We start from the raw sequence: 26,841 nt of genomic DNA, 5'->3' as shown, positions 1-26,841 counted from the left end.
ACCATGATTCTGCAATTCCGTGATCGGAAAGATTTGCAGAAAATGTAACTTACCACAGAATAGCAGAAAAAACATGGAATTTGCATCTCTTTATTATCAATCAATACACTACTTGTCACTATTTTCAAGCTTTTGATCAATGCTCATGATATTAATTACTGGACATTAATCCAGACTCAATTATTTACAAACCACTGTCATATTGCTGGAATATTTCTGAGTGGGGTGTAAAACAACAAACAAACAAACCAATCAAGCTTTTGGAATAAAATTTTGCAGTGACCAACCATTTCACATGTGATTCAAACATACAAAATATGAATCCTACAATAAAACATTTGAAATAATAATTCTCGAACGTTCTTGTGGGATGACTACATAAACTGTTTTCATCTAAACATAAATGTTCATAAGTGACACCATACATATTTATTTGTATAGTGGTATGTCTTAAAAGTCAAAATGTAAAACAATGAGTTTGTATCAGTTATTCAGTGGGAAATAGTTATGTTATAACCGCAGAATTGTGAAATCTGAGCCCTAGAATTTGGTTAATTCGTCTGGTGCTGTACAAAGAATATTTACCACTGAAGCCAAACTTGGCTTTCTTGGTATAACATAATACTCTCTCACACATTCAGTAAAAACAATCTGCTATTTTTCATTCAGTGTTACCAAAAGCCATAATATTGACCAATAAATCAACAACTTGTGCATGTATTGCTAGAAACAGTTGTTGTCATCAAAGAGCTATTCTGCATCTCTGGTTTCATTGAGACCCATCAGCAGAAACAATGATTGCAAACTGAGTAGCTAAAAGCAGCATATGAAAACTCAGTAAAATAACATATCAATGTCACTTACTACATCACAGAACCATGTAACTTAACAATAATTAATGCCTTTATGATATTTCAAAGAGGATGTCCTTGGTGCTTGTCAACTACCACAACGTGAACACTTTACGGTTGTGGTTTCAAAACACCTCTAGGAAAACATTAACAATCTAACAATAGGTCTTCTGGTGGGAGGTGAGTGATTAAGTGTAGAAGCCTCCCATTTCAATGGTTTACTGTGAGTCAGCCAAGCTGCTGACAATCAGTGATTTATATGGATAAACAAAGATGTCAACATAAACAGTTCACCATTAGCTGATCATTGATCTGGTTTAGGTGTTTAACAATGATGGTCTCAGGTAATGGGTTTGCCTCATACAATTGATTGTTCCGGAATAACATTTGCATTTTTTTTACAATAAACCACTGCAAAGTAATACAATGTCAAATACAACTTGTAATCACCCAAAAGAGATTGCATTAAGGATCAACCGTTATATATTCTCCAGGGGGTCCGGAGACTTTTCAAAAACATAAATTGTCTCTGAAAATGCTTGAAAAAAGAGCTTGTCTGCCACAAAACATATATTGTTGCAAGGTGATTTACATTTTTTTATTTAGACTCATAATTTTAATTAAAAAAGTTAAAAATCTTGTTTAGCAGCGGTAGCTGAATAAATATATATTCTTAACACAAAATCCCAAGTCACTCCCCACCCCCTATATGTTATAAAAACTTTGATAATTGCTGTTCATATTGTACATACCTTCCCTATTAATATAGAACCCCAAGTGTCAGGAAAACTGCTGTTCAATGCAGAGTTTTTTACCTCAAATACTATATCAAACTGGACTGGAAACTGGAAATTATGTTTAATATTGTAATGACTTTGGAATGACCTTTTTAACTAAAACAAATTTCCAAAGCTAAACAGCACTAACTTCCAAGAAAACTTTAAAGAGACCATGTCATTCTATTATCAGAATATTTAGATAATATATATTAAAGTATATTATTTGTGCATTTGATGACCTCTTGCAGAATGAATACAGGTTGTACACATTGTGTATATTTTTTTCCAAGTAGATAGAACTACCCATGCGGAGGTGACAAATGCATTTTTGATACAGAAAAAATATATTCTGTAATGTAATATCATGAGAATACAGACCTGAAACCTTTACCCATGATCACACATGTAAACTGTAGCTGGCAAACATATTGCTTGGAGTGGCAGTGATTGGTAGAATAATTATGCAAAATAACATGATTACAGGAAATATATTTCCATAATGACCAATTTCTGTGCATGTTGTGTACTCCCCAGGGAGCTGAGACTGCAAAGTATGTACGGTAATCTGTTAACTGGGGTAAAAGCTGTATGAGTTGTGCCTTGCATGGAATTAGCAGTACACAATAACAATAATAATAATAATAATAATTTCAGGTTTCATGCTCAGCTCCCTGGGGAGTATACAGTGAAGATTCATATCAGCAGTAGAGCTTCCGTATCACCCTGAAATAGTTACACGAGACGACTTAAGTAGACAGTTTATTGAAATGATATTATAAAGATATATACCATCAAATTCTTTATGAAATCAAGTTGATTGACTGATTTTACATGATAGTAGATTGATAAATATCCACATAAAATTATTGACCAAATATTCAATCAGTCACACTAGCAGTCACACATTAAAACTAAATAATATTTATCAATCTTATTCTTTAGACACTTTTCATGGAAAATATCAATCTCAATAAAATCAGATTTCTGACATGACTTGTAATGGGATGTCCACCGATCTTTGTGTGGCAATAGCGAGCACTAAGATCTGATTTTAATGACATTGTCTTTTGATACCACACACACACAAGTCAAAACTTGTGTTTAAAACTCTGAGGCTTCCTGAGGAGTTGTAAACATTTTTCAACAAATGTTCATACGAGGGTGAGATTCTAGTTGTCATCCAAAATCATTCTTCCAACCTTTCAGTTTGCAATAAAGACATAAGGTTTTTCTCTACTCCTATATGTCATGTAATAAAGTATAATTTTGCCCTGAACTATTATAGTAAAAGCATGAGGACGCTTGCAATATCTTCCAGGAGATATTGACCTCACCCAAGCGATATCTCGTGTTGAAGCCAGTTTTGTTTGATGAAGATAGCTTTGTGTAATGAAGATAGTTTGGATGATGAAGTTAGTTTTGTATGATGAAGATGATAAATTACACAACACTATAAATTGTTCTCAGGCATCAACACATCAGCAAAATATTTCAGACAGACTGCATGTTCACATGGCCGTTCTTACATGCTATGCTCTCATTCACAGGGGGGCACGGTTGGCCCAGTTGTTTAAGGTGCCACGCTTTGCTGTGCAGAGTTGCATTCCTTCGGCATGCCAGAAACCTATGATTATGGGTTCGAATCCCGGTTCACCCTGATTATGTTTCTAGGTTTGTCAGCACCATACCCGTGCTTGTGGGTTTCACCAAAGTGACAAGTGTCTGAGACCTGCATCACTTCGGGCTTTCCTGCCACATTAAGCTGACACGCTGTGATATAACTGGAATACTGTTAAAAGCGGTGTTAAACCAAACTCACTCACTCACTCTCATTCACAGAAAGATCCATTATTTTGAATCAACAGTTTTAAAACATATTTGTGTAAGAAGACAGAAGTGTGTTCCATACAATAATGAATATGATATAAGTTCATAAATACCATAGAGTGCATCTATTAAAAATAACTGATTTTTAACATTTTGTTTGAAATGAATGGAAGGTTTCACTGCTTAACTCCTAACTTCTTCAATAATTCTTGAGCCTCTTTGTGAGCCTGGAAAGTGAAAAATAAATATGCATTATGCATGGAAAAGATTAACATCAAAGATACACAAGGTTCAAAAACTGCTGTTTAATAATATTGGGAGCTATACATATTATCATATGGTGATAGATCATACAATACATGGCATCTGTTCTGGTACACTCAATCAGCCAGGTCCCCAACTGTAACCCCCCACACATCCAAGTTGGCATATCAAGGATAAGGTTCTGGGGAACTGATCTGGGAAGCCCCATGGAGGAGGAAGATCTGGGCAACATGAACCGTACCATTATGGAGACTCAAAACTGGATCTTTGGTGTGGGCAATGACAACTTTAAAACACTCATATGAGAGGGAAGTGCAACAATAACTCTTGAAATGCAACAATAACTCTTGAAATGCAACAATAACTCTGGAAGTGCAACAATAACTCTGGAAGTGCAACAATAACTCTAGAAATGCAACAATAACTCTAGAAATGCAACAATAACTCTGGAAGTGCAACAATAACTCTGGAAGTGCAACAATAACTCTAGAAATGCAACAATAACTCTGGAAGTGCAACAATAACTCTGGAAGTGCAACAATAACTCTGGAAGTGCAACAATAACTCTAGAAATGCAACAATAACTCTAGAAATGCAACAATAACTCTGGAAGTGCAACAATAACTCTGGAAGTTCAACAATAACTCTATAAGTGCAACAATAACTGTAGATTTGCATTATAATGTCTCATACTAATTCAGGTGATTATTACAGGTCAGAATGAAAACGTTTATGAGGTTGAAAAGTTTCAAGATGGATTAAGAAAACAATATTCATCATGATGTAAATCTTGATGTACCTGTTCATCATCAGCTGTCTTGACTGGGTACTGTATGGCCATCTTCAGGTACTGGGCTGCAGGTTCAGGTTTTCCGAGATGCATGTACGTTCTTCCCAACATCACTAGGTTCATGCTGTAGAACCCTGGGTCAACTGGAAGCAAAACATACAAACGTATTGAGTGCTTCTCAATGGCAGAATCACCAAATTACACATAAAATGACAATTCATTAAAGGTCATCATGGAGTCGTAACCAAAGACAAAACTTCCATGTGGCCTAAACTAACATTTACTTTCTGAAATGAAAATATTTTAAGATTTTCATTTTTCAATTGATGTTTCATACATAGATGGGAGCCGAGAGAATGTCTTCATTTTCCAGGGACTAAACGTGCTAAAGAAATCTAGACTTGCCAGAGAATTGTAGACATGCTTTGAGTGAGTGAGTGAGTGAGTATGGTTTTACATGGCTTTTAGCAATATTCCAGCAATATCACGGCGGGGGACACCAGAAATGGGCTTCACACATTGTACCCATGTCGGGATTCGAACCCAGGTCTTCTGCGTGACAAGCGAACGCTTTAACCACTAGGCTACCCGACCGCCCCAGACATGCTTTGGTGTTATGCTTGGATATAATTGTTTCAGGGTGGGTGTGAGAGACTGCATGTAACCTACATATGTTACAATGGAATTCCCTTTCTGCCCACTACACCAGTTTTATAACCACCAGTACTATTTTGGAAAAACAAACCACAAATATGCGTAAACATTGAACAGAACATTAACTTTATTCCAACATGAACCAACTGGTTCCTAGTCCACAGTTTTGGCGCGGACGTTTTAGCAAAGTTCATACATAGACCATGACCCTATATTTTATTAAATATCTAACTACAAGAGCCCGTATTGAATTTGCAGAACTTTCTATACATGTCTACTGAAAGATTATAATCTTGATATTAATGTAATCAAATCCATGACAATTATTTCTAGGTCTTATGAATGATTCATACTGTTTATAGGTTTTCTGATCTCAGTTTGACAGAAATCTAAATAGTTGATAGGTATGAAAGCCAACACCATGACACATGATAAACCAACTGGGTTTGGTTACTCAATCACCATGCAGATCAGAAGCCGTCATAATACATTATTCTACCATGACATTTTAGAATCCTGCTTTCTGATTGGTCAACCAGCAATATCAAATGTATGTTAGACCATAATTTTGCCGAAGACTACATGACAAATGAAAATATTTATTCAGAAGTACATCTTTTGCAAACCCGCCCATTTGTAAATTTCAAATACTGGTCTGACTTCATTAATGTTGCTAAATATTTTGGTTTGGTTTGTTGTTTTACACCGCACTCAGCAATATTCCAGCTATATGACGATAGTCTCTAAATAATCGAGTGTGGACCTGACAATCCAGTGATTTACATCATGAACATCAATCCATGCAATTGGGATAGATGACATGCATCAACCAAGTCAGTGAGCCTGACCACCCACCCAGTCGTCTCTTACAACAAGCATAGTAGCCTTTTACAGCAAGAATTGATTGCTGAAAGCCTATTCTACCCCAGATTTTCACGGGTCTCATCCCATCTAAAGTACACACTATTATGACGTCATAGTTCTACATCCAATCTGTAGAACTAAGACATCGTAATAGTGTGTACTTTACAACAAAACATTACAAAGGTTGCTTCATTTTCTCTGATGATGTAAGTTTGCATAATGCTTACAGGACATGTTTGTATAGTGTCTCAGTGACGAATATCAAATATTGACTGTACATGTAAAGAGGTGGTTTTCTTACCTTCCTCTGCCTTCTGGAAATACCCCAGAGCCTGCAAACACAATGAATGGAACATACAGCTTAGGGGTACATCATATTTCAAGCTTACACAACGTTTCAAATATGGCCATAATTATCCTCACCCATCTCACTACCAAACACCCCACATCACATTTCACAAAATGTCCAAACGAAATTTCCAGGCATTGAATACTCAATAAAACCCACAAATCTGACAACACATATCATTATACCTCCATATCAGCATGATGAGATTCGATTGGTTCACATGATTTTCATAAATACTATGTACACCGACTTGGAGGGAAATCAATTTCTCAGAGGGAGAATAATCCCTTATACCCCGCCATGAGCAAGTCAAGCTGCACATGGATTTCTCAGAGGTAGAATCAATCCCTTATACCCCGTTTCGAAGCAAAAAGCTGCATAGCTTTTTCCGTGTCAATGAAAGTCACATGACATAGCACAAGTTAACCTCAGCCCAATCAAACAGCTGTTTTCTATCAATTTTGAATTTGTTTTAATTCTAATGTAATGTCATATTAAAACATGTCCGTAAGATAAATTCGTTGTAGCAGGATCACTTGGGGTACGCGGGGTTTATGCGTCCCTTACATAAAACCCCATGTACCCCTCGTGATACTACTACAACTTTCAGTGTTTAGCTCCCAAGAATCAAGAGTTCCCGAGAATCGTCAGGACTCCCAAATGGACAGACTGAAGTAGATCCTCACAACACTACCCTGACTGAGACTGACCTCTTCATAGGTAGACTTGGGTGGGGAGGCAAACAGCGCAGCAGCTATATTCCTCTGGTACCACGCCAGGTCAGCAAATGCATAGCACCTAGACACAGACAGGAACAACTCAGCTCACTTCACAGAGTGTGTGGAAACACAGCATCATACAAACTTCAACGATATATACATAATTCATTCAACATTTGGTTTTCCTATTGTGTATATTTAAATATTTGAATATGTATTCAGTGAGATACTGTATTTATCTGAAACTATATCATCCATATTTCACACTTCTTCAATGACACTATGGTTTTCTTAAAAAGATTGTGAAGATCAGTGGGAAAATACATATAAAATTAACATTCATCTTTTCTAGTTAAATAAAATGTTTATCTCATCTTGAGAAGTGACAAAACTGACAATTACACTCACAGCACCATCACTCAACAGAGATCTATCTATGATTCAGAATTAGGTTTCCATGATCAAGTCTTTGAAAGGCATTTAGAAGTGATACACATAAGGAACAGAAGTTAAATGTCAGGTTCTCTATCATGAGTATATGCTCCATTCTCTTCTTAAGTGTCCATGGATTGCAAATTGGGAAAATATTAACATGAATTGGAAAATTTTTAATTCCAATTAGGGAATTTTTACTGACATTTGCTGCAGATGTGTGTGGGGTTGAATATCAGCATTTGAGCTGGTCTAGTTAAATCCCCGCTAATGGAAATATCAACTTTGTTTGACCATTTCCATTTCTAACACTAACACACTCACCAGTATCCCACGGAGTACATTGAGGTAGAATCTCTTGGGTTCAGCTCTATTGCTTTCTGAAATCAAAACATGTGCTGTTGGAGAGCATGGTAACATCTTTGTTATCAGTATGAAGAAATTAGAGATATTAGGTCTCTGATAGATGTTTACTAGAAATTCCACTTGGCATATGCAAATATGGGATAAGTATGGGAGAGTAGCTGTGAAATATGTCATCCAATTTTCTGCTAAATATTTAAAAAATATTGTAAAACAATCCAGCTTCTTCTGAACTCTGAAATTCAGCTTCACATGTTTGATTCAGTTTGTTGATTTAGGCTATATGACAGCGGAGTGTAAATAATCCCATCTGGACCAGACAATCCTGTGACTCATACTATGAGCATCGATCCTCACCATCAGGGTACAATGACATACAATCCACCAAGTCACCAGCTAATCCAACAAGTTGTGTTGCATGCCCAGCTGAGGTCGTTAAAGTCCAATTCTAACTCCAAATCCCGACGGGGAAGGACCAGATCAATTTGTTGCACAGACAATATCACTTATTTCAAACAACCATTCATAAAAATATGTTTACAAACATACCAGGAAATGTTCTTTGACTGTATATGCATTGGATATCCTCTGCTTCATGCCTTCATATTCCCCTGTGTAGTCCAGCAGTATTGCATACCACTGGAACAGATCATCCACATTCAAACATCACAAGCTTTGTTGTACAGTGGAAACAAGCATACAATCCCTTTTGGGACCCTAAAAATAGCTCTCTTTTAAATACAGAAACCAATAAAACAATGTTTTGAAATTCATCCGATATGTTCATATGACTGACTAGCCATTTATCTTTCCATAACAAGCATGTTTTGGACATATGACTTCGCCAAGTTCTTTCAAGTTCCCATCCCTATCAAAATTCCATCAGCCTTCATCAGAATCTTCAACCAATCTATAGAGAAGATAAGAGAAGATAGGAGTCTGTACATTGTTCACCTCTTGTTCTGTTAGAGGAAAGTTCCACGTTCTCTTTAGAAGTGCATCTAAGAGGATATTATATACCACAAAAATATCCCGAATGGTCTAACACACCTGCACTAAAAGCACTAAAGAAATGTTTTATGCCTAAAAATCTGAATTAAATAAAACTCTCTAAATATGGTGCACATTCAAAAGCCAAACTAAACTTTAGATAAATATTTTGATAAATAAAACTTTTATGACCATCACCTTGGTGCATATTTAGTTATTTTGTCATTGAATCTTGACCTTTATATCATGCATAAAAACGCTTCAATGAAGTGCTGGAAATTAAAGCGGAAAGGATTCACCAGTGTACCGTGATATTGAGCTCAATGATACAATACCAAAATACAACATGTTGGACTCTATCAGATACTAACATTTGGTCTCTAAAAAATATAATATTGTGTTATTTTTGTTTGTTAAACTCAATTTTAATACAAACCAGTAATTGAGAATCTCTTTATATTCAGAAAATGAATAAATCTAGACTTTATAAAAAAAAGATTAAAAAAAGAAGAAGACAAAAAAAATAATCTAAATCTAGACTTCCTAAAGTTTTGTAGACATGCTCAAAATAATTTCAGATACTTTCTTTCAGATATTTTTATTCCATACCATCTTTCAGTCTGAAGTTACTTTGGTGTTGTCTCAATATCAGTTATCATGAACATTAATCATCAAAGTGAACGTTTATGTTTGCTAAGAGTGTATTAAAATTACAATATATTACAATATGAATCATAAACAAAGAATCACGATACACATGTTATTGTGACTTGTGAGCACTGTTTCAGTCAAGCCAGAAACCTGACCATCACAGCAATTTCAGACATCAGACATTTCCCACACATTAATAGAGCTTGTCCAATTCCCATGCTGGTTGGCTGTAAATTACTCAAGAATACATCTCTCTCTGCCAAAACAATTTCCCTTCTTTTCATTCCTAATGTTCTGACATGCAAATATCCAAATTGACAGGTTTTGTTCTTCAGTGGAGAACAGGTGGGTGGTAAAATCTAATCTCCAGCATAGCTTGATTACAATTCATGAGCCAAGGGAATTAATGATGATCGACTTGAGTCAGCTGTCACCACAGAGACCCTAATTATCATACTGAAGACATTGCTGCTTAACCAGATAGCTTATTGTATAAAAGTGTCTGTCAGTGTAATTCTCCAGGCACAATGAGGACACTCACAACACAACACTCCCTACCTATCGTATAGCATAGCACTTACCAATACCCTTAATCTATGTTCATCTCCAGTACTTGAAATTAAGAATTTCAGTAAACAGATTTAGAATTTGTTTGCTTGTTTGTTGTTTAACTCCGCATTCAGCTATAATCCAGCTATTTGATGGTGGTCTGTAAGTAATCGAGTCTGGACCAGTTGATCCAGTGATTAATATCATGACCATCGATCCACGCAATTGGGATCGATGACATGCATCAACCAAATCAGCGAGTCTGACCACCCGATCCCATGAGTTGCCTGTTACGACAAGCATAGTCGCCTTTTACGACAAGCATGGATTGAAGGTCTTATTCTTCCCCGTATCTTCACAGGTCTAACAGGGTTAGAAACTAAGTATTGTTTTCATTAGTCCATAAAAATGATCTACTGTAGAGTTACCAACAAACTGATGGTAAAAGTGGTCGTCCACAAGGAAACGTCAATAGTCCTTCCTGCATGTTACTAGTCTCTGAATAGTGAACTTATGTTTAATCTCGAACCCTGGTCAAATGTTGAAAGTAAAGATTTAGGTGGTCTGGTTTAATTCAGCAAAATACAAGGACCCCAGGCCACCTCTTATCAATGTTGGAAATTAAATGGGCCCTGGGGTTTCATGTTTGCTGAATCTTGAACTTTTAACATTACGTCAAAGAAAAGGACCCACTGACTTCCACGCTGTTCACCAAAATATTTCAGACAAATTCCTGGCTTCACAAACTTGAAAGTTGGTATTTAACATTTTGTAGTACGAAGCCAATTATCAGCTGGAGATGCATCTATTTATAATGGTAGCTGGATTATCTCCCAACTAAATTCTTGTAAATTTCAACGGTTCTCTGACAGGCACACTCAATATTCATCTATTCTGGCATTTCTAAATTATGAATGTGAAACCACCAACTTGACAAAACATAATTTCCTTCAAGACATACCTGGCTGAACAGAAGGAATGAAAGGTTAGAAAGGATAAGGACAACTAAAACTGACCAAATGTTTAGCTGGGTTACCCTTTAAAAGAAAAGATAAAGGTCCTTTCCAACTGAAATGTCAGATATAAAAGCAGCGTTAGAAATTAGCACTAGTCCTGTAGTCCTTACCAAACTGCCCAATGGTAAAGGTATTATAAAGACTATTAGAAATTGGCCCATTTTAAGGGTTTTGCTATATGTTATCATAATAAGGACTAGTGGACAAAAACTGTTGGATTCTAACCCTGAAAAGTAACCAAAAAAAATTAAAAAACGGGTGTAAAAAAGTTTTGGACATCTGACATTATATAGTATATAAATATGGCTAACATACATGACAAACCTCAAGATAAAACTACAAGCAAGTTAAATATTAAATATTTGGTTGATTTCCTGAATTATTTCCTTAAAATACTGTGTCCTTTTGGATATTGATAGTGTTTTCTCATCATGATCGTCATCTTTATTCCTGTAATGAGTGAGTGAGTGAGTATGGTTTTACGCCGCTTTTACCAATATTCCAGCAATATCACAGCAGGGGACACAAGAAATGGGCTTCACACATTGTACCCATGTCGGCAATCAAACCCGGGTCTTCGGCATGACGCCCGAACACTTAAACCACTAGGCTACCCGACCGCCCTTTATTCCTGTAAGAATCAACACTCTTCTTCCTTCTCAATAAAACTGACTTCAACATAAAGCACAAAACCCATACCTTATGACATGCAAAATTTTCTTTGTTTAATGCTAGTGCCTTCTTAGCATATTCGAATGCTTCATAAACACAAACACGTCGCTGCGTTTTGTCCTTTCTTCCGAGTAACTTTCCTTTATCACAAGCAGCTCTGGCAAGGCGCCACAGGATTCCATCGTTTTCAATGTCTTTGAACTGAATGAGGTAGTTATACAACTGGATCGGATCATTGTCTTCATACAGGCGGTCAGCTTCAGCAATGATTGTCTGGGTTTTGGCAGCACCTGGGTTACTTGGTGGGGATTCTGGCCAACAAAGAAACACAGCATGACCAGGTGGCTTAAAGTTAAACCACTCTATTACATCATAATCCAGACTTAGTTCTTGCAAATGAGATTGTTGCCTCTGTACCTGTTGTGTGCAGCCATTATAAACATTATTGTTCAAATTAATCAATTTCATCAATTAATGGTGTTGATGATAATGAGGATGTTGGAGATTTAATGAGCGCTTCCAGAGGACCTGATTTCACACCAATAGATCCAACTGGTATCAGTTTCCAGCCAGGGAATTGATCATGAAATCTGTGCTTGATTATTTTCCAATCATACCAGTTCATTTTAAAGAAAAATAGTAGCAGAACATAAAATTGATAATAATATGTTTAAAAATATGAAAGTGTAATAGACAAGGTATAAAAGAAAACTGACAAAGTTGATATTTTCTCTCATGCAAATATCAACTTGGTCAGGTCACTTGATAGATAAACAGGTTTTCTGATAAGAAAATACAAATATCCCTAATGTATTGATATATCAAATGAGCTAACTCTGAAAGATGGTACCACTGTAAGGAAATAAAGTATCCCAAGTGTGGAGAGCATTCACAATGTTTGTTTGTTGGTTAAAGATGCACTCAGCAAGTTTCCTTTTACAAGACAGCGGTGTGTAAATAATTGAGTCTGCACCAGAAACACCAGTGATCGACATCAAGTGCTCTGATCTATGCAATTGGGATATGATGACATGACTACCCAATCCCAATAGTTGCCTCTTATGACAAACATGGGTTGAAGACTAATTCTAGCCATGCTAACTCGGATCTTCACAGGGCTCATTAAGAATGAAAGTGCTTGTTGAGAAGGACATGACAATATGTAGGAGCCTGGAGGATCAGGGTTTCATATCAGTTCATTTTGGTAATGATATAGAATATGTCCAAACAAAAGTAAAATAATGAAAACGTCCTATTGCCATTTGTCTACAGCCAAACCATAGTAGGATCAGTACAACATATACTGTAAACCCCAAGATTAATATATGTCAACTTCAGTGGGTCCATATTTAGAAAATGTTGGTGCAATATGCCTTGGCGGGATAAAAATAAGATAAACTTCAGAATTTTATTTTTGTCCATTTAAACAAAATGTACAATAGGCGGACCCGCAAAGCAAGTATTAAAAAGGTGTGGCCTCACTTATCTCTCAAGTTTCACCCTGACAGTCAATTCTATTTGACGCATTCCAACATGAAGGATGCTAAAGAAACTGGACTATCATATTTCCAAACTCGATCTATTCTCATGATCATGCTGACATTAAGATATCACTGTTGTTCTATTTTCGGCAGCAAAAACATGAATCATTAATAAGGTCATAAAAATAAGTTTTCTATAAGTAGCTTTGTTTTCTCCTGGTTTTCTCAAGAGTCAGAACACATCATGGCAGCCATGGTGGCATAGTTTAGGCCAGAATAACTTACCTGTTATCATGGTTATACAACTTATAATACTAGAGTTAAAGGTCTGAGCAATCTTTACATTAATATTGAGTGGTTTTGGATTGTAGGTATGAGCGAACAAGTGTCTATTTCCAAACAAATTTTCATTTTCATTTCCATATCTATTTATCACAATACGCAAATCCCAGCTATTGCTATGCCTATGCCTTTGAAAAAAACACTCCTGGAAGCTCATCAAAATACAAAGATTGAAATAAATAACCATAAACAGACATTGGACATTACATCTAGTTCGCACACTAATCATGACAGTGCTGAGCCAAAAAGTTTGGTTAAAACTCGAGAAAATCATGTTGATCATGTATAATATTACCGGTAATTGCATAGATCATGTAGACTGTGTTGAGTCATTGATAATCCGACTAGATACCTGTCATGAGTTGTGACACTACAGCCTACATGTTTTTCATCTCACTTACCTTTAGCAGCTGGCGCAGAGTTCCCAAATCCAAAACTGACAGCCTTAACCACTGCCATTCCTGGTATGAAGACAAGTGGCAGTTTGGTGCAGGATGATGGCCTTTTGGGCTGACAATGAAGTTGTGCTGCTGTCTTCTGAAATAGGATCGCACAGATGTAATAAAATTCACAATTTTCCGATCAGGAACAGATTGTTATCTTTAGTCACATACTAAAGTACCTGAATATGAAACATCTGAAGAAAAAAAAAGTTCTAAAGGCTAATTTCTGAATACTTGTCTACTGGGCTAGCTGATACAGTTTATTCGACATAATGTGTATACATTGTAACTCTGGATAATTCTGGATACTGTATGCTGGACTTCATTTGAAATCATCCAGACACAAAGATTTCCGGACCAAATACATCATTGTATCTGAAAGATCGTGTAAGTATGGTATATATGTATTGTGGATCTCATAATCATCACTGTAAAATGTCCAAATTGTTGACATGTTGGGGAGAAAGAGTGATTGTAGATTTGCATTAGTTACATAATCGCTTCATCCAAGATGCTGTTGGAACCATTATTGTACCTTTTATATAAGGTGTTAACCTTATACCACCCTAATGTTTCAAAGCATTATCATTAATGTTTCTGCACAAATTAGAAATATATAAGGGGATAATGGATCTCCTTGTCTTACAGTAACCATGTCTTCAGCTCTATGATAATGTGATGAAGTCAGAGACACACTGATTTACACACTGTATCATATATTTCAGTAGAATGTTCGTATTTAGTGTTGTATTGAGTGGGTTGGGTTTTAAGCTGCTTTTAGCAATATTCCATCAATATCATGGTGGCAAGACACCAGAAATGGGCTTTGTACATATGAGGGGCCTCGAACCCGCACCTTCAGCATGACAAGCAATCGCTTTAACCACTAGGCTACCCCACCTCACCCAGTGTTGCATTGAATTTCCCAAATTTAGTACGTCGAATATTTCTTCCATGAACTCTACACTATGAAAGCTTTTTCAAAATCATCCATATTTCCATATAATCAGTGATTCATTTATATCATAGATTAATCCTGAATATTCACTACTGTATTGATTTAACAGATTTCTGTTGTCTTTAAAATGCATTATCTAAATATTTAATGTGGTATACATAACTTTCACATTTATAAACAGTAGGACTAGACCATTTAAATGGCATATGACATGTAGCAGCAAAGAAGTTTTACAAGCAGATAATTTCCTTGCTTTTTTTGCCTGATGCCGCACAGCAGTACTCCTGCTATTTGACAGATGCCAGTAACAATCGTGTCTAGACCAGACACATTTACCAGTTTTGTTAAACTAAACAACAACAGTTTAATTTTTAATTATGTCTGCTGAGTACAAGAGCAATAATTCTGCTGCTTTTAAAAAGCAGAGAAAGAAAGAAATTTGGTCATTTTGCAACTCAGTGGAGAGCAGTTTTACTGTATCGGCCTAAACATTTCTTTTGTAGTTGACTCAACATAATTAATAAATGCTACTGAGCTTATGATGAAACTTGGGGGACAGAAACATCAACACGGTTCAAGTAAATATATAACGTCAGTGTTCGATAACATGATGGCAAAAGAAAATAAGACACAAACTAGATACTTTTGAACAATTGGCATCAAATCTTCCAACTTAATACATCATATAAATTGACAACAGCTCCATTTACAAACCTAATGGAAGACATTCAAGTGGATCAAAAAGGTTGTTTAATCAGTAGATATACAGATTTAATCAGAAAGATTTAGGTCTTGATGGATTATATAGATTCATACCAAATGCCAGGCTCTGGCATTGACTGATTTTAAGAAAGCATTTGACATGGCTGAACATGACCTCCTTTCCTTATTGTTCACTGTCCATGGCTGCCAAAACAGTTGTTCACAATGACAGTGCTATTTACAAATTGCATAGACCCAGGACACACCCCCAATCTGTATGCATTGGAAGTTTTGGAGCCACCCTGAAGTATGACTGAATTACTCAGGACGAGCTGGCATTGTACGAAAAAAGAGTGTCAGAGACTGCTAATTTCTGTAACAATCTCATTAAAATCAGATCTGATTTCTCGCTACCGCTAAACAAAGATCTGAGGACATCCCATTACAGGTCACATCATTGTCATACGCATCGATGCGTGGGTTATTGATAGATCAATGTTTTCATAGACATATGCAAGGTTTTTGTTTGAAAAGGCATGTTGTTTTTGAGGTATCAAATAGAATTAGATACCTGATTGATTTTAATATCATCTTGACCAATCAATTGACCAATATATTGTTTTATGACAAAAATTATCTAGAACTCTATGGTTACACTACAAGTCACTAATGTTCAAATTTCCTTCTGACTTTGCATGCATTACTTCTGACATTCAGTCAACTTCAGTGACTGCCTGGCCAGATAGGTTTAGTCATGTATCTAGATACATTTTGCCAGGGCTAAAGTCAAACTATTCCCAATCAGATATTTTGTACCTATCTCTTGAAACAAAACAGCTCATACCTGGGTAGGGTCAAATAATAGGGGGTTGGGTACCCGGATAGTAAGTTTGGAATCATCCCAGCCCTACCGCAGGACTACCCAGACCCGAGGTTAGTCATGTGATATACTGTTTAAGGAGAGTAACAATGAGAGTTACACCACAAGTCGCTAGGGGTGACTATTGGTCTGGAAATCACTACTGCGATAACTATTGATATTGAAAGAAACTATTGTGATAACTATTGACATTGCAAGCAACTATTGCGATTATTATCGAGTTTTAAGTGTATCATTTTAGATGGATTTTAGTGTTGAATTAAACCTTGGAACTGAAGTTTCCTTTGAATGTGATAACCATAACAACAAATAAAAAGTAAAGGTTGAGATATGACTGATTTGTTTTATCTTTACTCTAATCATGCTAATAATTTAAGAAAAAGAAACTTCCACATTACCATGTGTAAATTACTACCACTCATGATCAAAAGAAAAACAAATTTGAAAAGCATTGCATGTATTTTATTGATATGGTAAATACAATTGAAACTATCAATATTCCTTACTGAAATTGATACTTTTGACCGGAAACTGATTTAACAATCGATTTACTGACTTTAAGTGCTTACCAATAGCAATATATCCTGACACCCCTACAAGTCGCCAATGTTTGCACTTCTTTCTGACTATGCATGCTTTACTTCTGACATTTCTTTGTTTGAGCAAAGATAAAGTTCAAGTTAACGTCAGTGTATGCATGATCAGATCATTATATTCATGTATCTTAACAGTTTCTGCCAAGGCTCCAGTAAAACATTTACAGTGTGACATTTCATACCCAACTCCTGGGACCTATGGCAGGTACCCGGTAGGGTTGAGTAATAGGGGGTAGTGTGGTAGGAAATTTGGACTCGTCCCAGCCTTAGTACTCAATCATATAATAACGATTACAAAATACAATATTAATAATTTTCTACTTGCAGACACGCCACAAAGTCTTAAACAGATATAAAATGACATTGAAAATGCCTACGTTTTGGACAAACTTACAGCCACCATCAACTAATCAACATCCTATATAAGATTTTGGTCTACATGCCACTAACTTTTCCAATAACCTCACCGGTCTGTGACTTTAGCCATTAATCTGAAACCCTAGGCTAGTATTTTTCGCAAAAACTGCCTCAATATATATCCTTTTCTTCGACCCAAACACATCACCCTATGACAAAGTATTCCCCCTGATACATAAACACTTACTTCTACTTAACCTGTTACAACATTATGTACCAATTTATTCATGCACAATGTATAACAATGATCTTTAGTGTCTATTACCTTGATATTATGACCATATGTAGATCTATTCATTATGTTCATGTTCAATATGTACAAAAATGTAATATTGATGACCATAATTTTTTTTCTCTCTAGATCTACAATGATGATTGAATACTGTGTAAATCTGTGACTAGAAAAATATTAAAAGTATTTCAAAGAAAGTTTACCATGTTGACAGGTGCTCAGACCATACTAGTATCCTTAATTGTGACCACAGACTATTGCACCATTTTCACGATCAAATTCTGTATTTGTCAGGTATTTGGACTTCAAAACATACTTGCAAATACGCTGAATACTTGAATTCAGTAAAATGTAAATAAAAGTATGTCCACAATTTTCTTTTCCAATGTTTATTGCGCTTTATTACCAATGTCATTATCACCATGGCTACCATGAGCAGGAAATAGTTGATTCTATCAGCAGTATTGGATCACTAAGCCAAATATATCATAAACATAATGAATGCAAAACAAGTATATATGTATACCAACATGCCTGCTTATCAAAGATATAACCGCGAGATCTAAAGCCAGTATCCAATTACGCTGCTACTACAAGCAACATATACTCAAAGCCATTCACCCAGTCACTCTGTCCAGTCAATGTTCATATCGAGATCGGTAGATCACACTTACCCCTATCTTGTTCCCCCGAGTTCTCAATTGACTGAGATTTCTTTCCCGAAGCGAATGTCCATAGGTCCCATTGAAAGAACGTGCATAATCTCTGATCAAAGGTAGAAGTTTCATAAGTTTCTCACTGGGCGCGGCCATCTTTGCGTGGAGACTAAAACGTACCTCCTTTGACAGAAGAGTGACTAAACTAGCAGACGACACGTGTCACGTTGGCGTTTATATAAGTGATCCACCTTTCACACGTTTTTAGCTGTTTCGCACTGTCTGTATTATGAACTGATTGCGTGAACGATGGATCCCGCGGATTTTATCTTGACCGTTTAATTTGTTTGACAAGGCGTGAATAGGATGAAATTGGAAAATAATTGTAGTCAAAATGTGAATCAAGTGTCGGCTGATTATGTTCGATTTGCTCTTTGACCCGGTGACAACACGTGAACACCTCTAGGTGTGGAGATAGTATTTGTGAATGCTAGAGTTATATCCGCGCTGAAAGGGAAGATTGTGACTGCATATCGTGGAGGCGTCCGAAATGTACGCATTTTATGGTGTTACCGATAGCTATCGTTTGTTTTGCGTCAGCAGTGGCCTGCATACACAGAGCATTGGCTGGCGCACAGTTCTCGAATCAATAGACACAATATCAATGTTACTAGGGGTTTGGGGCCTGCTTTGTCCCGCTGTTTAGTATATGTTCCTAGTGTACCCTGTATCCTCTGAATTGGAGATAGATATGCATGCTTGGCACTGAAGTGAATACGTCCATCAATGCCATAAACGCAATCGGCAATTTACAATCAGACCCGAACCGTCTATGACATTTACTTTTAATTTCCGTATCAAGGAAAGTACAACATAACACGTAAGGACATAATTAAATACTGAATATAACGTTTAATGTTGGCAGTTCGACGATATATTGTATAAAAGCATTCATCTAAACTATCTTGAGTAGACGATAATGGCAGTAAAGGCCACACCCGTTAATCAGGCGCGGCACACGATTACACAATAATCCATTAAATGTCCGAGGAGAGGTTCAATTTCTATCTATGCTCTCTCTATAAATGAATGAGGTTTGTCTAGATCACCAAGAGAAAGTCTGAAAACATATATATTACCTAATATTGCGCATATTATCCCATAGAATGATAGAAAACAGGAGCTATTATTTTCAGTAATTCTCACTGAGCTTATGACAAGTATTCCATTGTTTTTATTCTTTGCGACGAGACCCATAGCAACGTGACGTCATATGAGTGAATTGCAACATATAGTTGTACAGAACGCCATCCACTGTACATGAAGTCATGACGATTTTGTTTAGCACCGTTTTAACAACAAAGTAAATGAGCGCATTTAATACTCATTGGGTTTGAAATAACCGAGTACACTTGTGGAAATTAATGATTGTATTACGCTCGCTCTGGCCCGGGAAATACAAGAATTCTGACACTCTTTTCCTTAAACCACAAGAGACACATTCTTGTTTAATAATCTCTATTTTTTATATAGAATCTACTGTTTTAAAAAAAGACTACGAGTTACAAAATTAATTGACTTGAGACAGATTATCCGTAATTCCTTGTTGCTAGAGGTTTGTTCTATAAACAATCGTCACACCCATTCTTTATAGAAAGCAGACGCTTTATTTTCGGGAACACAAATAAATAGCACCCATAGGGGCACAGATATGGTGAAAGTAATTTCAATAATTCTCACTGAGCATTGTGATTTGTATTTATGGTGATCGGCTATGTAGGTGTATGAGAATAATGATGAAAGAGCGTTGCTTTTCGTTTTGTCTTCAGTCCAACTGTTTAGTACTCCGGACATTTTTACCGGTCCCAACTGTGTCCGAATTGAACGGATTCCACTTAAGGACTGAAGTTGTATTTGTTGACGTTCATCAGCTGATGAAGACAGTGCCTCACGTGAGCAAATTCCATAATTTGGGTTGTTATCACAAATGTCCGGGTTAATTAATTATGACGTCAATTTCTACTGGACTATTGGTAGTGTTCACCTAGGCGAGGTCACGCTACTGTCAATATTGTAGTTTAAATATTACTTAGCGCAACATTTAACAACACACATGCGGGACAGATCATCTGTAGTGTTTGGCAGGTTAACGCATGGGTTACTCTCCAGGTATTACGTATGAATGAGTGCAATAACGTCTGACATGTACATGTTAGTGATTCTCAACGCGACGTGACGTCATCAATTGTTCATGACGTCATTTTTTTAAATTATTTTTTTTTAATTATTTTTTTATATCTTTTCGTTTATTGTTATAGTCATATAAATCTCAGATTCATATGTATATATGTGGCACATCTCATTTGTAGAGTATTACAAACCCTAGGATTGAAACATTTTCAGAAGGTACTATTTTCAGTCGCAGCAGCAATTTCTGTTTTGATTCTTTATCACCACGCCACAACAGATCCACATATACAAAGGGCGGATATTTATGACGTCATGTCTGCGGTTGCCATGACGTCATAAATATGACATTTCGTCACCATATTGACTTACTGAAATTTGACATTTCAGATGTGTTTTTTGTTTCATATTCTTTTCAGAAATCCGGGTACAGCTGTCGGTTCCAAATAACATATATGGGCATCAAGTACTGAACAACACCGCAAATCAGAGTGTTATTATCCCATAATTTAATGTACGATGAATAGTACAAAGGTTATGTTTTGCTGATGGCTACAATACATGCTCGATATTTCCTTTAGTATTTCTGCCAAAACGTCTTATTAGAATAAAAAATGAATCTTCTATAGAAAAAAACACCGTCTCAATCTCAAACTCTTTGGCCAGGGAAGTAAACACCTGTTCTCCATGTCCAAGGAAGGTAAAAATATATCTGCGATGTTTACGCGAACTACTCATTCTTACGAGCTTGTGTCGTAATCAATGCCCGATAGATCTATTCACATGTACTGCTTTGTTTCTTTGTTTGTTGTTTAACGCCGCAATATTCCAGCTATATGACGGCGGTCTGTAAATATTCAAGTCTGGACCAGACAATCCAGTGATTGACATCATGAGCATCGATCCACGCAACTGGGATCGATGGCATGCATCAGCCAAGTCAGCGAACCTGACCACCCGATCCCGTTAGTCGCCTCTTGCGTCAATCACAGTCGCCTTTTACGGCAAGCATGGGTTGCTGAAGACCTATTCTACCCCGGATCTACACGGTCCCCACGAACTGCATGTTCGAATGGCCCCACCTTAGCGTCTTACCTGTTACCGTCTGTCAAAAGAGTTACTATATCAGAATATCTATAATGCCATTAGAACATTAGAATAGAGATTATAGTGGGGTGAGTGAGCTTTGTTTTACGCCGCTTTTAGCAATATCCCAGCAATATCACGGCGGGGGGACATCAGAAATGGGCTTCACACATTTTACCCATGTCGTAAATCGAACCCAGGTCTTCAGCGTGACGAGCGAACGCTGTAACCACTAGGCCACCCAACCGCCCCTAATAGCGATTATAATACAATCACGTGTGTCATACTGTTTTTACGAAAAAGGTGTCAGAAATCTTGTATTCCCCGAGCGAGAGCGAGGGTAATACATGTATGAATTTTAACACGCTTTTCGTAAAGTCAGTATGACACACATGAGTGTGTAATTAATAATTTTTTTACTACCCATTCATTATAAACCTAGTATGTTTAAAAATTTGACGTAGTACCACTGTAGATGAGATACCTGTTATTTTAATTCACCCAAGACGTCGTTTCTAGTGTTACGCCATTCCGACCTTACGTCACAATAAAAATTGAAATGACGTCAACGATACCGTCAGGATAACACTGGTGCACGTGAAGTAGTATTTGCATTAGTGCACATACCCTATTTATTAACGCGTTTGTTTCTATTCAAGTTGAAAGTGGTCATGCTAACCAGCAGTTGTTGATATCCACCGGTTTGTGTATAGATGTATACCACTCCACGTTTGCTAGGGATACTGAGCTATATCAGACATATTTAAATATGACATATTATGAGAATCAATTTGTGTGTCATGGAAAGATAAAACACATTCCTATCAAACTTGGAGTAGGATACACACACACGGGCCGGTTGGTAGCAACATGGGGTGGTCAGAATGACCACGTTCAAGCAAAAAGTTGAAGTTTCACAATTCGTATCACGAGGTAGGCGTATTTTGAAACTCTACCAGGTACTGTGCAGGATAATTAAGGTGTTTGTGCTGCAAATCTATTCCATACGCCTACACATTGCTTGCTATACATGACTGGAATTCTCCTGGGTATTTAGACTGCCATTTCCCTTTTTAAATACAAAACGCTCAATAATCTAGACATTTATTATTAATAGGATTACGTTTAAAGAGAAGTCGGCTCCAAGGAATGGCGGCAACAACACGAACCTATTCAACCTACCCACACTATTCAGATTTAATCTACGGTTTCATTCAGCTGAAAAAACATGATTTGCATAGTCCCCTGAAAGACAGGTATTGATTGCAGCTGTAAATATGCCAATTGTTATAAATAATGTGAATACATTAATGTCATCAGCTCTTGAGAAAAGTTAAACCACCTCAGACCAGACTGTTGAAGTTGATTCTACCAGAACGCGGAACATCGCATCTTTCGTGCAGTGGTCATGTTCTATACACTGTTTAAAACGTAAAGGTTGATTTTGTAATGGCTCAAAACAATGGCATTGTTAATCACTGGGATGTTGTATTTTCAAGGCAAAGTCACAACCAAGAGAGACCATATTCACATCTTTTCACATCTTTGTGTTAAATCGGAACTGTTTTATTTCTTAACACTGTAACACTGACTTCAATGCAATAATGAAAACGTTTCTCTGGTCATGTTTATCGGTGAAATGTAACTCGCCCGTCCAAGACTAAAACATCAGTCATAATAATCAGAATTATGAATTGTTTTAATCCAATTTGGGCGAATATTGGCCACCTAAAAATACTCCCTAAAATATTCAAATAAAATTATTTATTCCGATACGAAACCTCTCTGCAGGGAGGATCTTAATTTTTGAAAATTTGAGTTTGCTAAAATCAGATCTTTAACTCTAATAAGTCATCACAAATGAGGTTGCCCTGAATATCATAATGAAGTTAAAGCTGTAAGACAACTTTATCATGACAATATATTGTTCTTCTTTATTAATATTTTGTTTTACGTCTATTTTATATTGCTATACCTTATACCGCCATAAACGTTCTGGAGCTGTTCTATCTTTTGTTTTTCAATATTTGTGATCGTTGCTTACTTGTCAATAATATATGTTTACTGTCAAGGTCTCTGTCGCACTTTCATTTCAATGACTTTCTTGTAAATGTCACGCAAAGAATACTTGTGTCATCTGTGAAGTCCCTGTATCTGATGTTCTAAGTGGCCACACTCGGCTGTATTACAGCTGTGTGACAGCGGCCTGTAACTATTCAATCTGTACCAGACACAGTGGTTTTAGTATGATCAATGTCCTACACTGTCGGTGACGATGGCACGCAACCAACCCAGTCACCGAGCCTGACCAACCGATCCATTTAATCGCCTTTAGCCAGCAAATCTACCTGTTCTAGCCCCAAATCTCCACGCGATGCAAGCAATAAGATGACAGTCTAAAAGAACAGTGCAGAATATTACCTTTGAAGCTTATAGCGTAATTAACTATGCATATTACTTTGCTCAATTAATTGTCAAAGTAAAGTGGCATGGCAGCTGTTGATTATTCAAGGTTGATGATTGGACAAAGCTACCAGGACGAATCGCTTCAACAAGTGTACTGGAACTGTGGCAAATCTAAGATGGTGATTTGAAGGCGCTTCGCTTATCCAGTTGAAGGGGAATAACTCTTCCAGCTTTAATACTGAACATTGCCATGAGTTAATCGTTAACCACGCCATTACCGAATAACTTAGCCACTTTGTAACGTATCCTCTTGGCGACAGGCCATCATAACCTTGTTTGGCACAAGCCATCACCTATCCTTCCGAAAGATATTTAAGAAATTCAAATCAAGCACATGGACAATCCTCCCAGTTGATACAAGTTGATACAAAGTATTTTCTCTTTCTTATTGACACAAACGAGGGTACATAATGTGATATATCGTCATGGATGTAATGGAGACGCTACTGGACGCAAATCAGTCTCGAGGAACACACAGCTCCACAGGCATTGAGTGTAATACTGAAACACTCCCCAGACAGTGGGACATCAGTAGTACTGAAACACTCACCAGACAGTGGGACATCAGTAATACTGAAACACTCCCCAGACAGTGGGACATCAGTAATACTGAAACACTCCCCAGACAGTGGGACATCAGTAATACTGAAACACTCCCCAGACAGTGGGACATCAGTAATACTGAAACACTCCCCAGACAGTGGGACATCAGTAATACTGAAACACTCTCCAGACAGTGGGACATCAGTAATACTGAAACACTCACCAGACAGTGGGACATCAGTAACACTGAAACACTCCCCAGACAGTGGGACATCAGTAACACCGAAACACTCCCCAGACAGTGGGACATCAGTAATACTGAAACACTCCCCAGACAGTGGGACATCAGTAATACTGAAACACTCCACAGACAGTGGGACATCAGTAACATTGAAACACCCCCCAGACAGTGGTACATCAGTAACACCGAAACACTCCCCAGACAGTGGGACATCAGTAATACTGAAACACTCCCCAGACAGTGGGACATCAGTAATACTGAAACACTCCCCAGACAGTGGGACATCAGTAACATTGAAACACCCCCCAGACAGTGGTACATCAGTAACACCGAAACACTCCCCAGACAGTGGGACATCAGCAACACCGAAACACTCCCCAGACAGTGGGACATCAGTAACACCGAAACACTCCCAAGACAGTGGAACATCAGTAACACCGAAACACTCCCCAGACAGTGGGACATCAGTAATACTGAAACACTCCCCAGACAGTGGGACATCAGTAACACCGAAACACTCCCCAGACAGTGGGACATCAGCAACACCGAAACACTCCCCAGACAGTGGGACATCAGTAACACCGAAACACTCCCAAGACAGTGGAACATCAGTAACACCGAAACACTCCCCAGACAGTGGTACATCAGCAACACCGAAACACTCCCCAGACAGTGGAACATCAGTAACACCGAAACACTCCCAAGACAGTGGAACATCAGTAACACCGAAACACTCCCCAGACAGTGGAACATCAGTAACACCGAAACATTCCCCAGACAGTGGGACATCAGTAACACTGAAACTCTCCCCAGACAGTGGGACATCAGTAATACTGAAGCACTCCACAGACAGTGGAACATCAATAATACTGAAACACTCCCCAGACAGTGGGACATCAGTAATACTGAAACACTCCCCAGACAGTGGGACATCAATAATACTGAAACACTCCCCAGACAGTGGGACATCAGTAAAACTGAAACACTCACCAGACAGTGGAACATCAGTAATACTGAAACACTCCCAAGACAGTGGGACATCAGTAACACTGAAACACCCCCCAGACAGTGGGACATCAGTAACACTGAAACACCCCCAGACAGTGGGACATCAGTAATACTGAAGCACCCCCCCAGACAGTGGGACATCAGTAATACTGAAACACTCCCCAGACAGTGGGACATCAGTAACACTGAAACACTCCCAAGACAGTGGAACATCAGTAATACTAAAACACTCCCCAGACAGTGGGACATCAGTAATACTGAAACACTCCACAGACAGTGGGACATCAGTAACATTGAAACACCCCCCAGACAGTGGGACATCAGTAATATTGAAACACTCCCCAGACAGTGGGACATCAGTAATACTGAAACACTCCCCAGACAGTGGAACATTGAAACACTCCCCAGACAGTGGGACATCAGTAATACTGAAACACTCCACAGACAGTGGGACATCAGTAACATTGAAACACCCCCCAGACAGAGGCACATCAGTAATATTGAAACACTCCCCAGACAGTGGGACATCAGTAATACTGAAACACTCCCCAGACAGTGGAACATCAGTAACATTGAAACACCCCCCAGACAGTGGTACATCAGCAACACTGAAACACTCCCCAGACTTGGACATCAGTAACACCGAAACACTCCTATACAGTGAAACATCAGTAACATTGAAACACTCCTATACAGTGGGACATCAGTAACTATGAAACACTCTACAGACAGCAACTGAACCCGCAATCTTCTCGCTCATTACTGAGCACTAGGGCTGAACATGTCGACATCTTAATGCTGCATCGACTGCATCGATCACAACTCGCTAACTT

At 37.6% G+C, this 26,841-nt stretch overlaps 2 protein-coding genes across 2 annotated transcripts; one reads left to right on the top strand and one right to left on the bottom strand.

Annotated features, from left to right (window-relative positions):
* Nucleotides 1-448: 448 nt before the first annotated feature.
* On the bottom strand, nt 449-18,634 carry LOC139448549 (regulator of microtubule dynamics protein 1-like). The gene is made up of 9 exons (XM_071230119.1): nt 18,496-18,634; nt 13,995-14,130; nt 11,798-12,081; nt 8,442-8,531; nt 7,854-7,909; nt 7,089-7,176; nt 6,331-6,361; nt 4,521-4,654; nt 449-3,684 (listed from the first exon to the last, which is right to left on the bottom strand). The coding sequence occupies exons 1-9, from the start codon at nt 18,631-18,633 to the stop codon at nt 3,634-3,636; spliced, it is 1,008 nt and encodes a 335-aa protein (XP_071086220.1). The 5' UTR covers nt 18,634; the 3' UTR covers nt 449-3,633.
* Nucleotides 18,635-24,641: 6,007 nt separating this feature from the next.
* On the top strand, nt 24,642-26,648 carry LOC139453691 (uro-adherence factor A-like). Its single transcript, XM_071235165.1, has one exon. The coding sequence runs from the start codon at nt 24,642-24,644 to the stop codon at nt 26,646-26,648; it is 2,007 nt and encodes a 668-aa protein (XP_071091266.1).
* Nucleotides 26,649-26,841: the final 193 nt, after the last annotated feature.

Source organism: Haliotis cracherodii, unplaced genomic scaffold, assembly GCF_022045235.1.
Source record: "Haliotis cracherodii isolate W230 unplaced genomic scaffold, xgHalCrac1.p SCAF_10, whole genome shotgun sequence".
Taxonomy (NCBI): domain Eukaryota; kingdom Metazoa; phylum Mollusca; class Gastropoda; order Lepetellida; family Haliotidae; genus Haliotis; species Haliotis cracherodii.
This window is presented reverse-complemented; position numbering and strand designations above follow the sequence as displayed.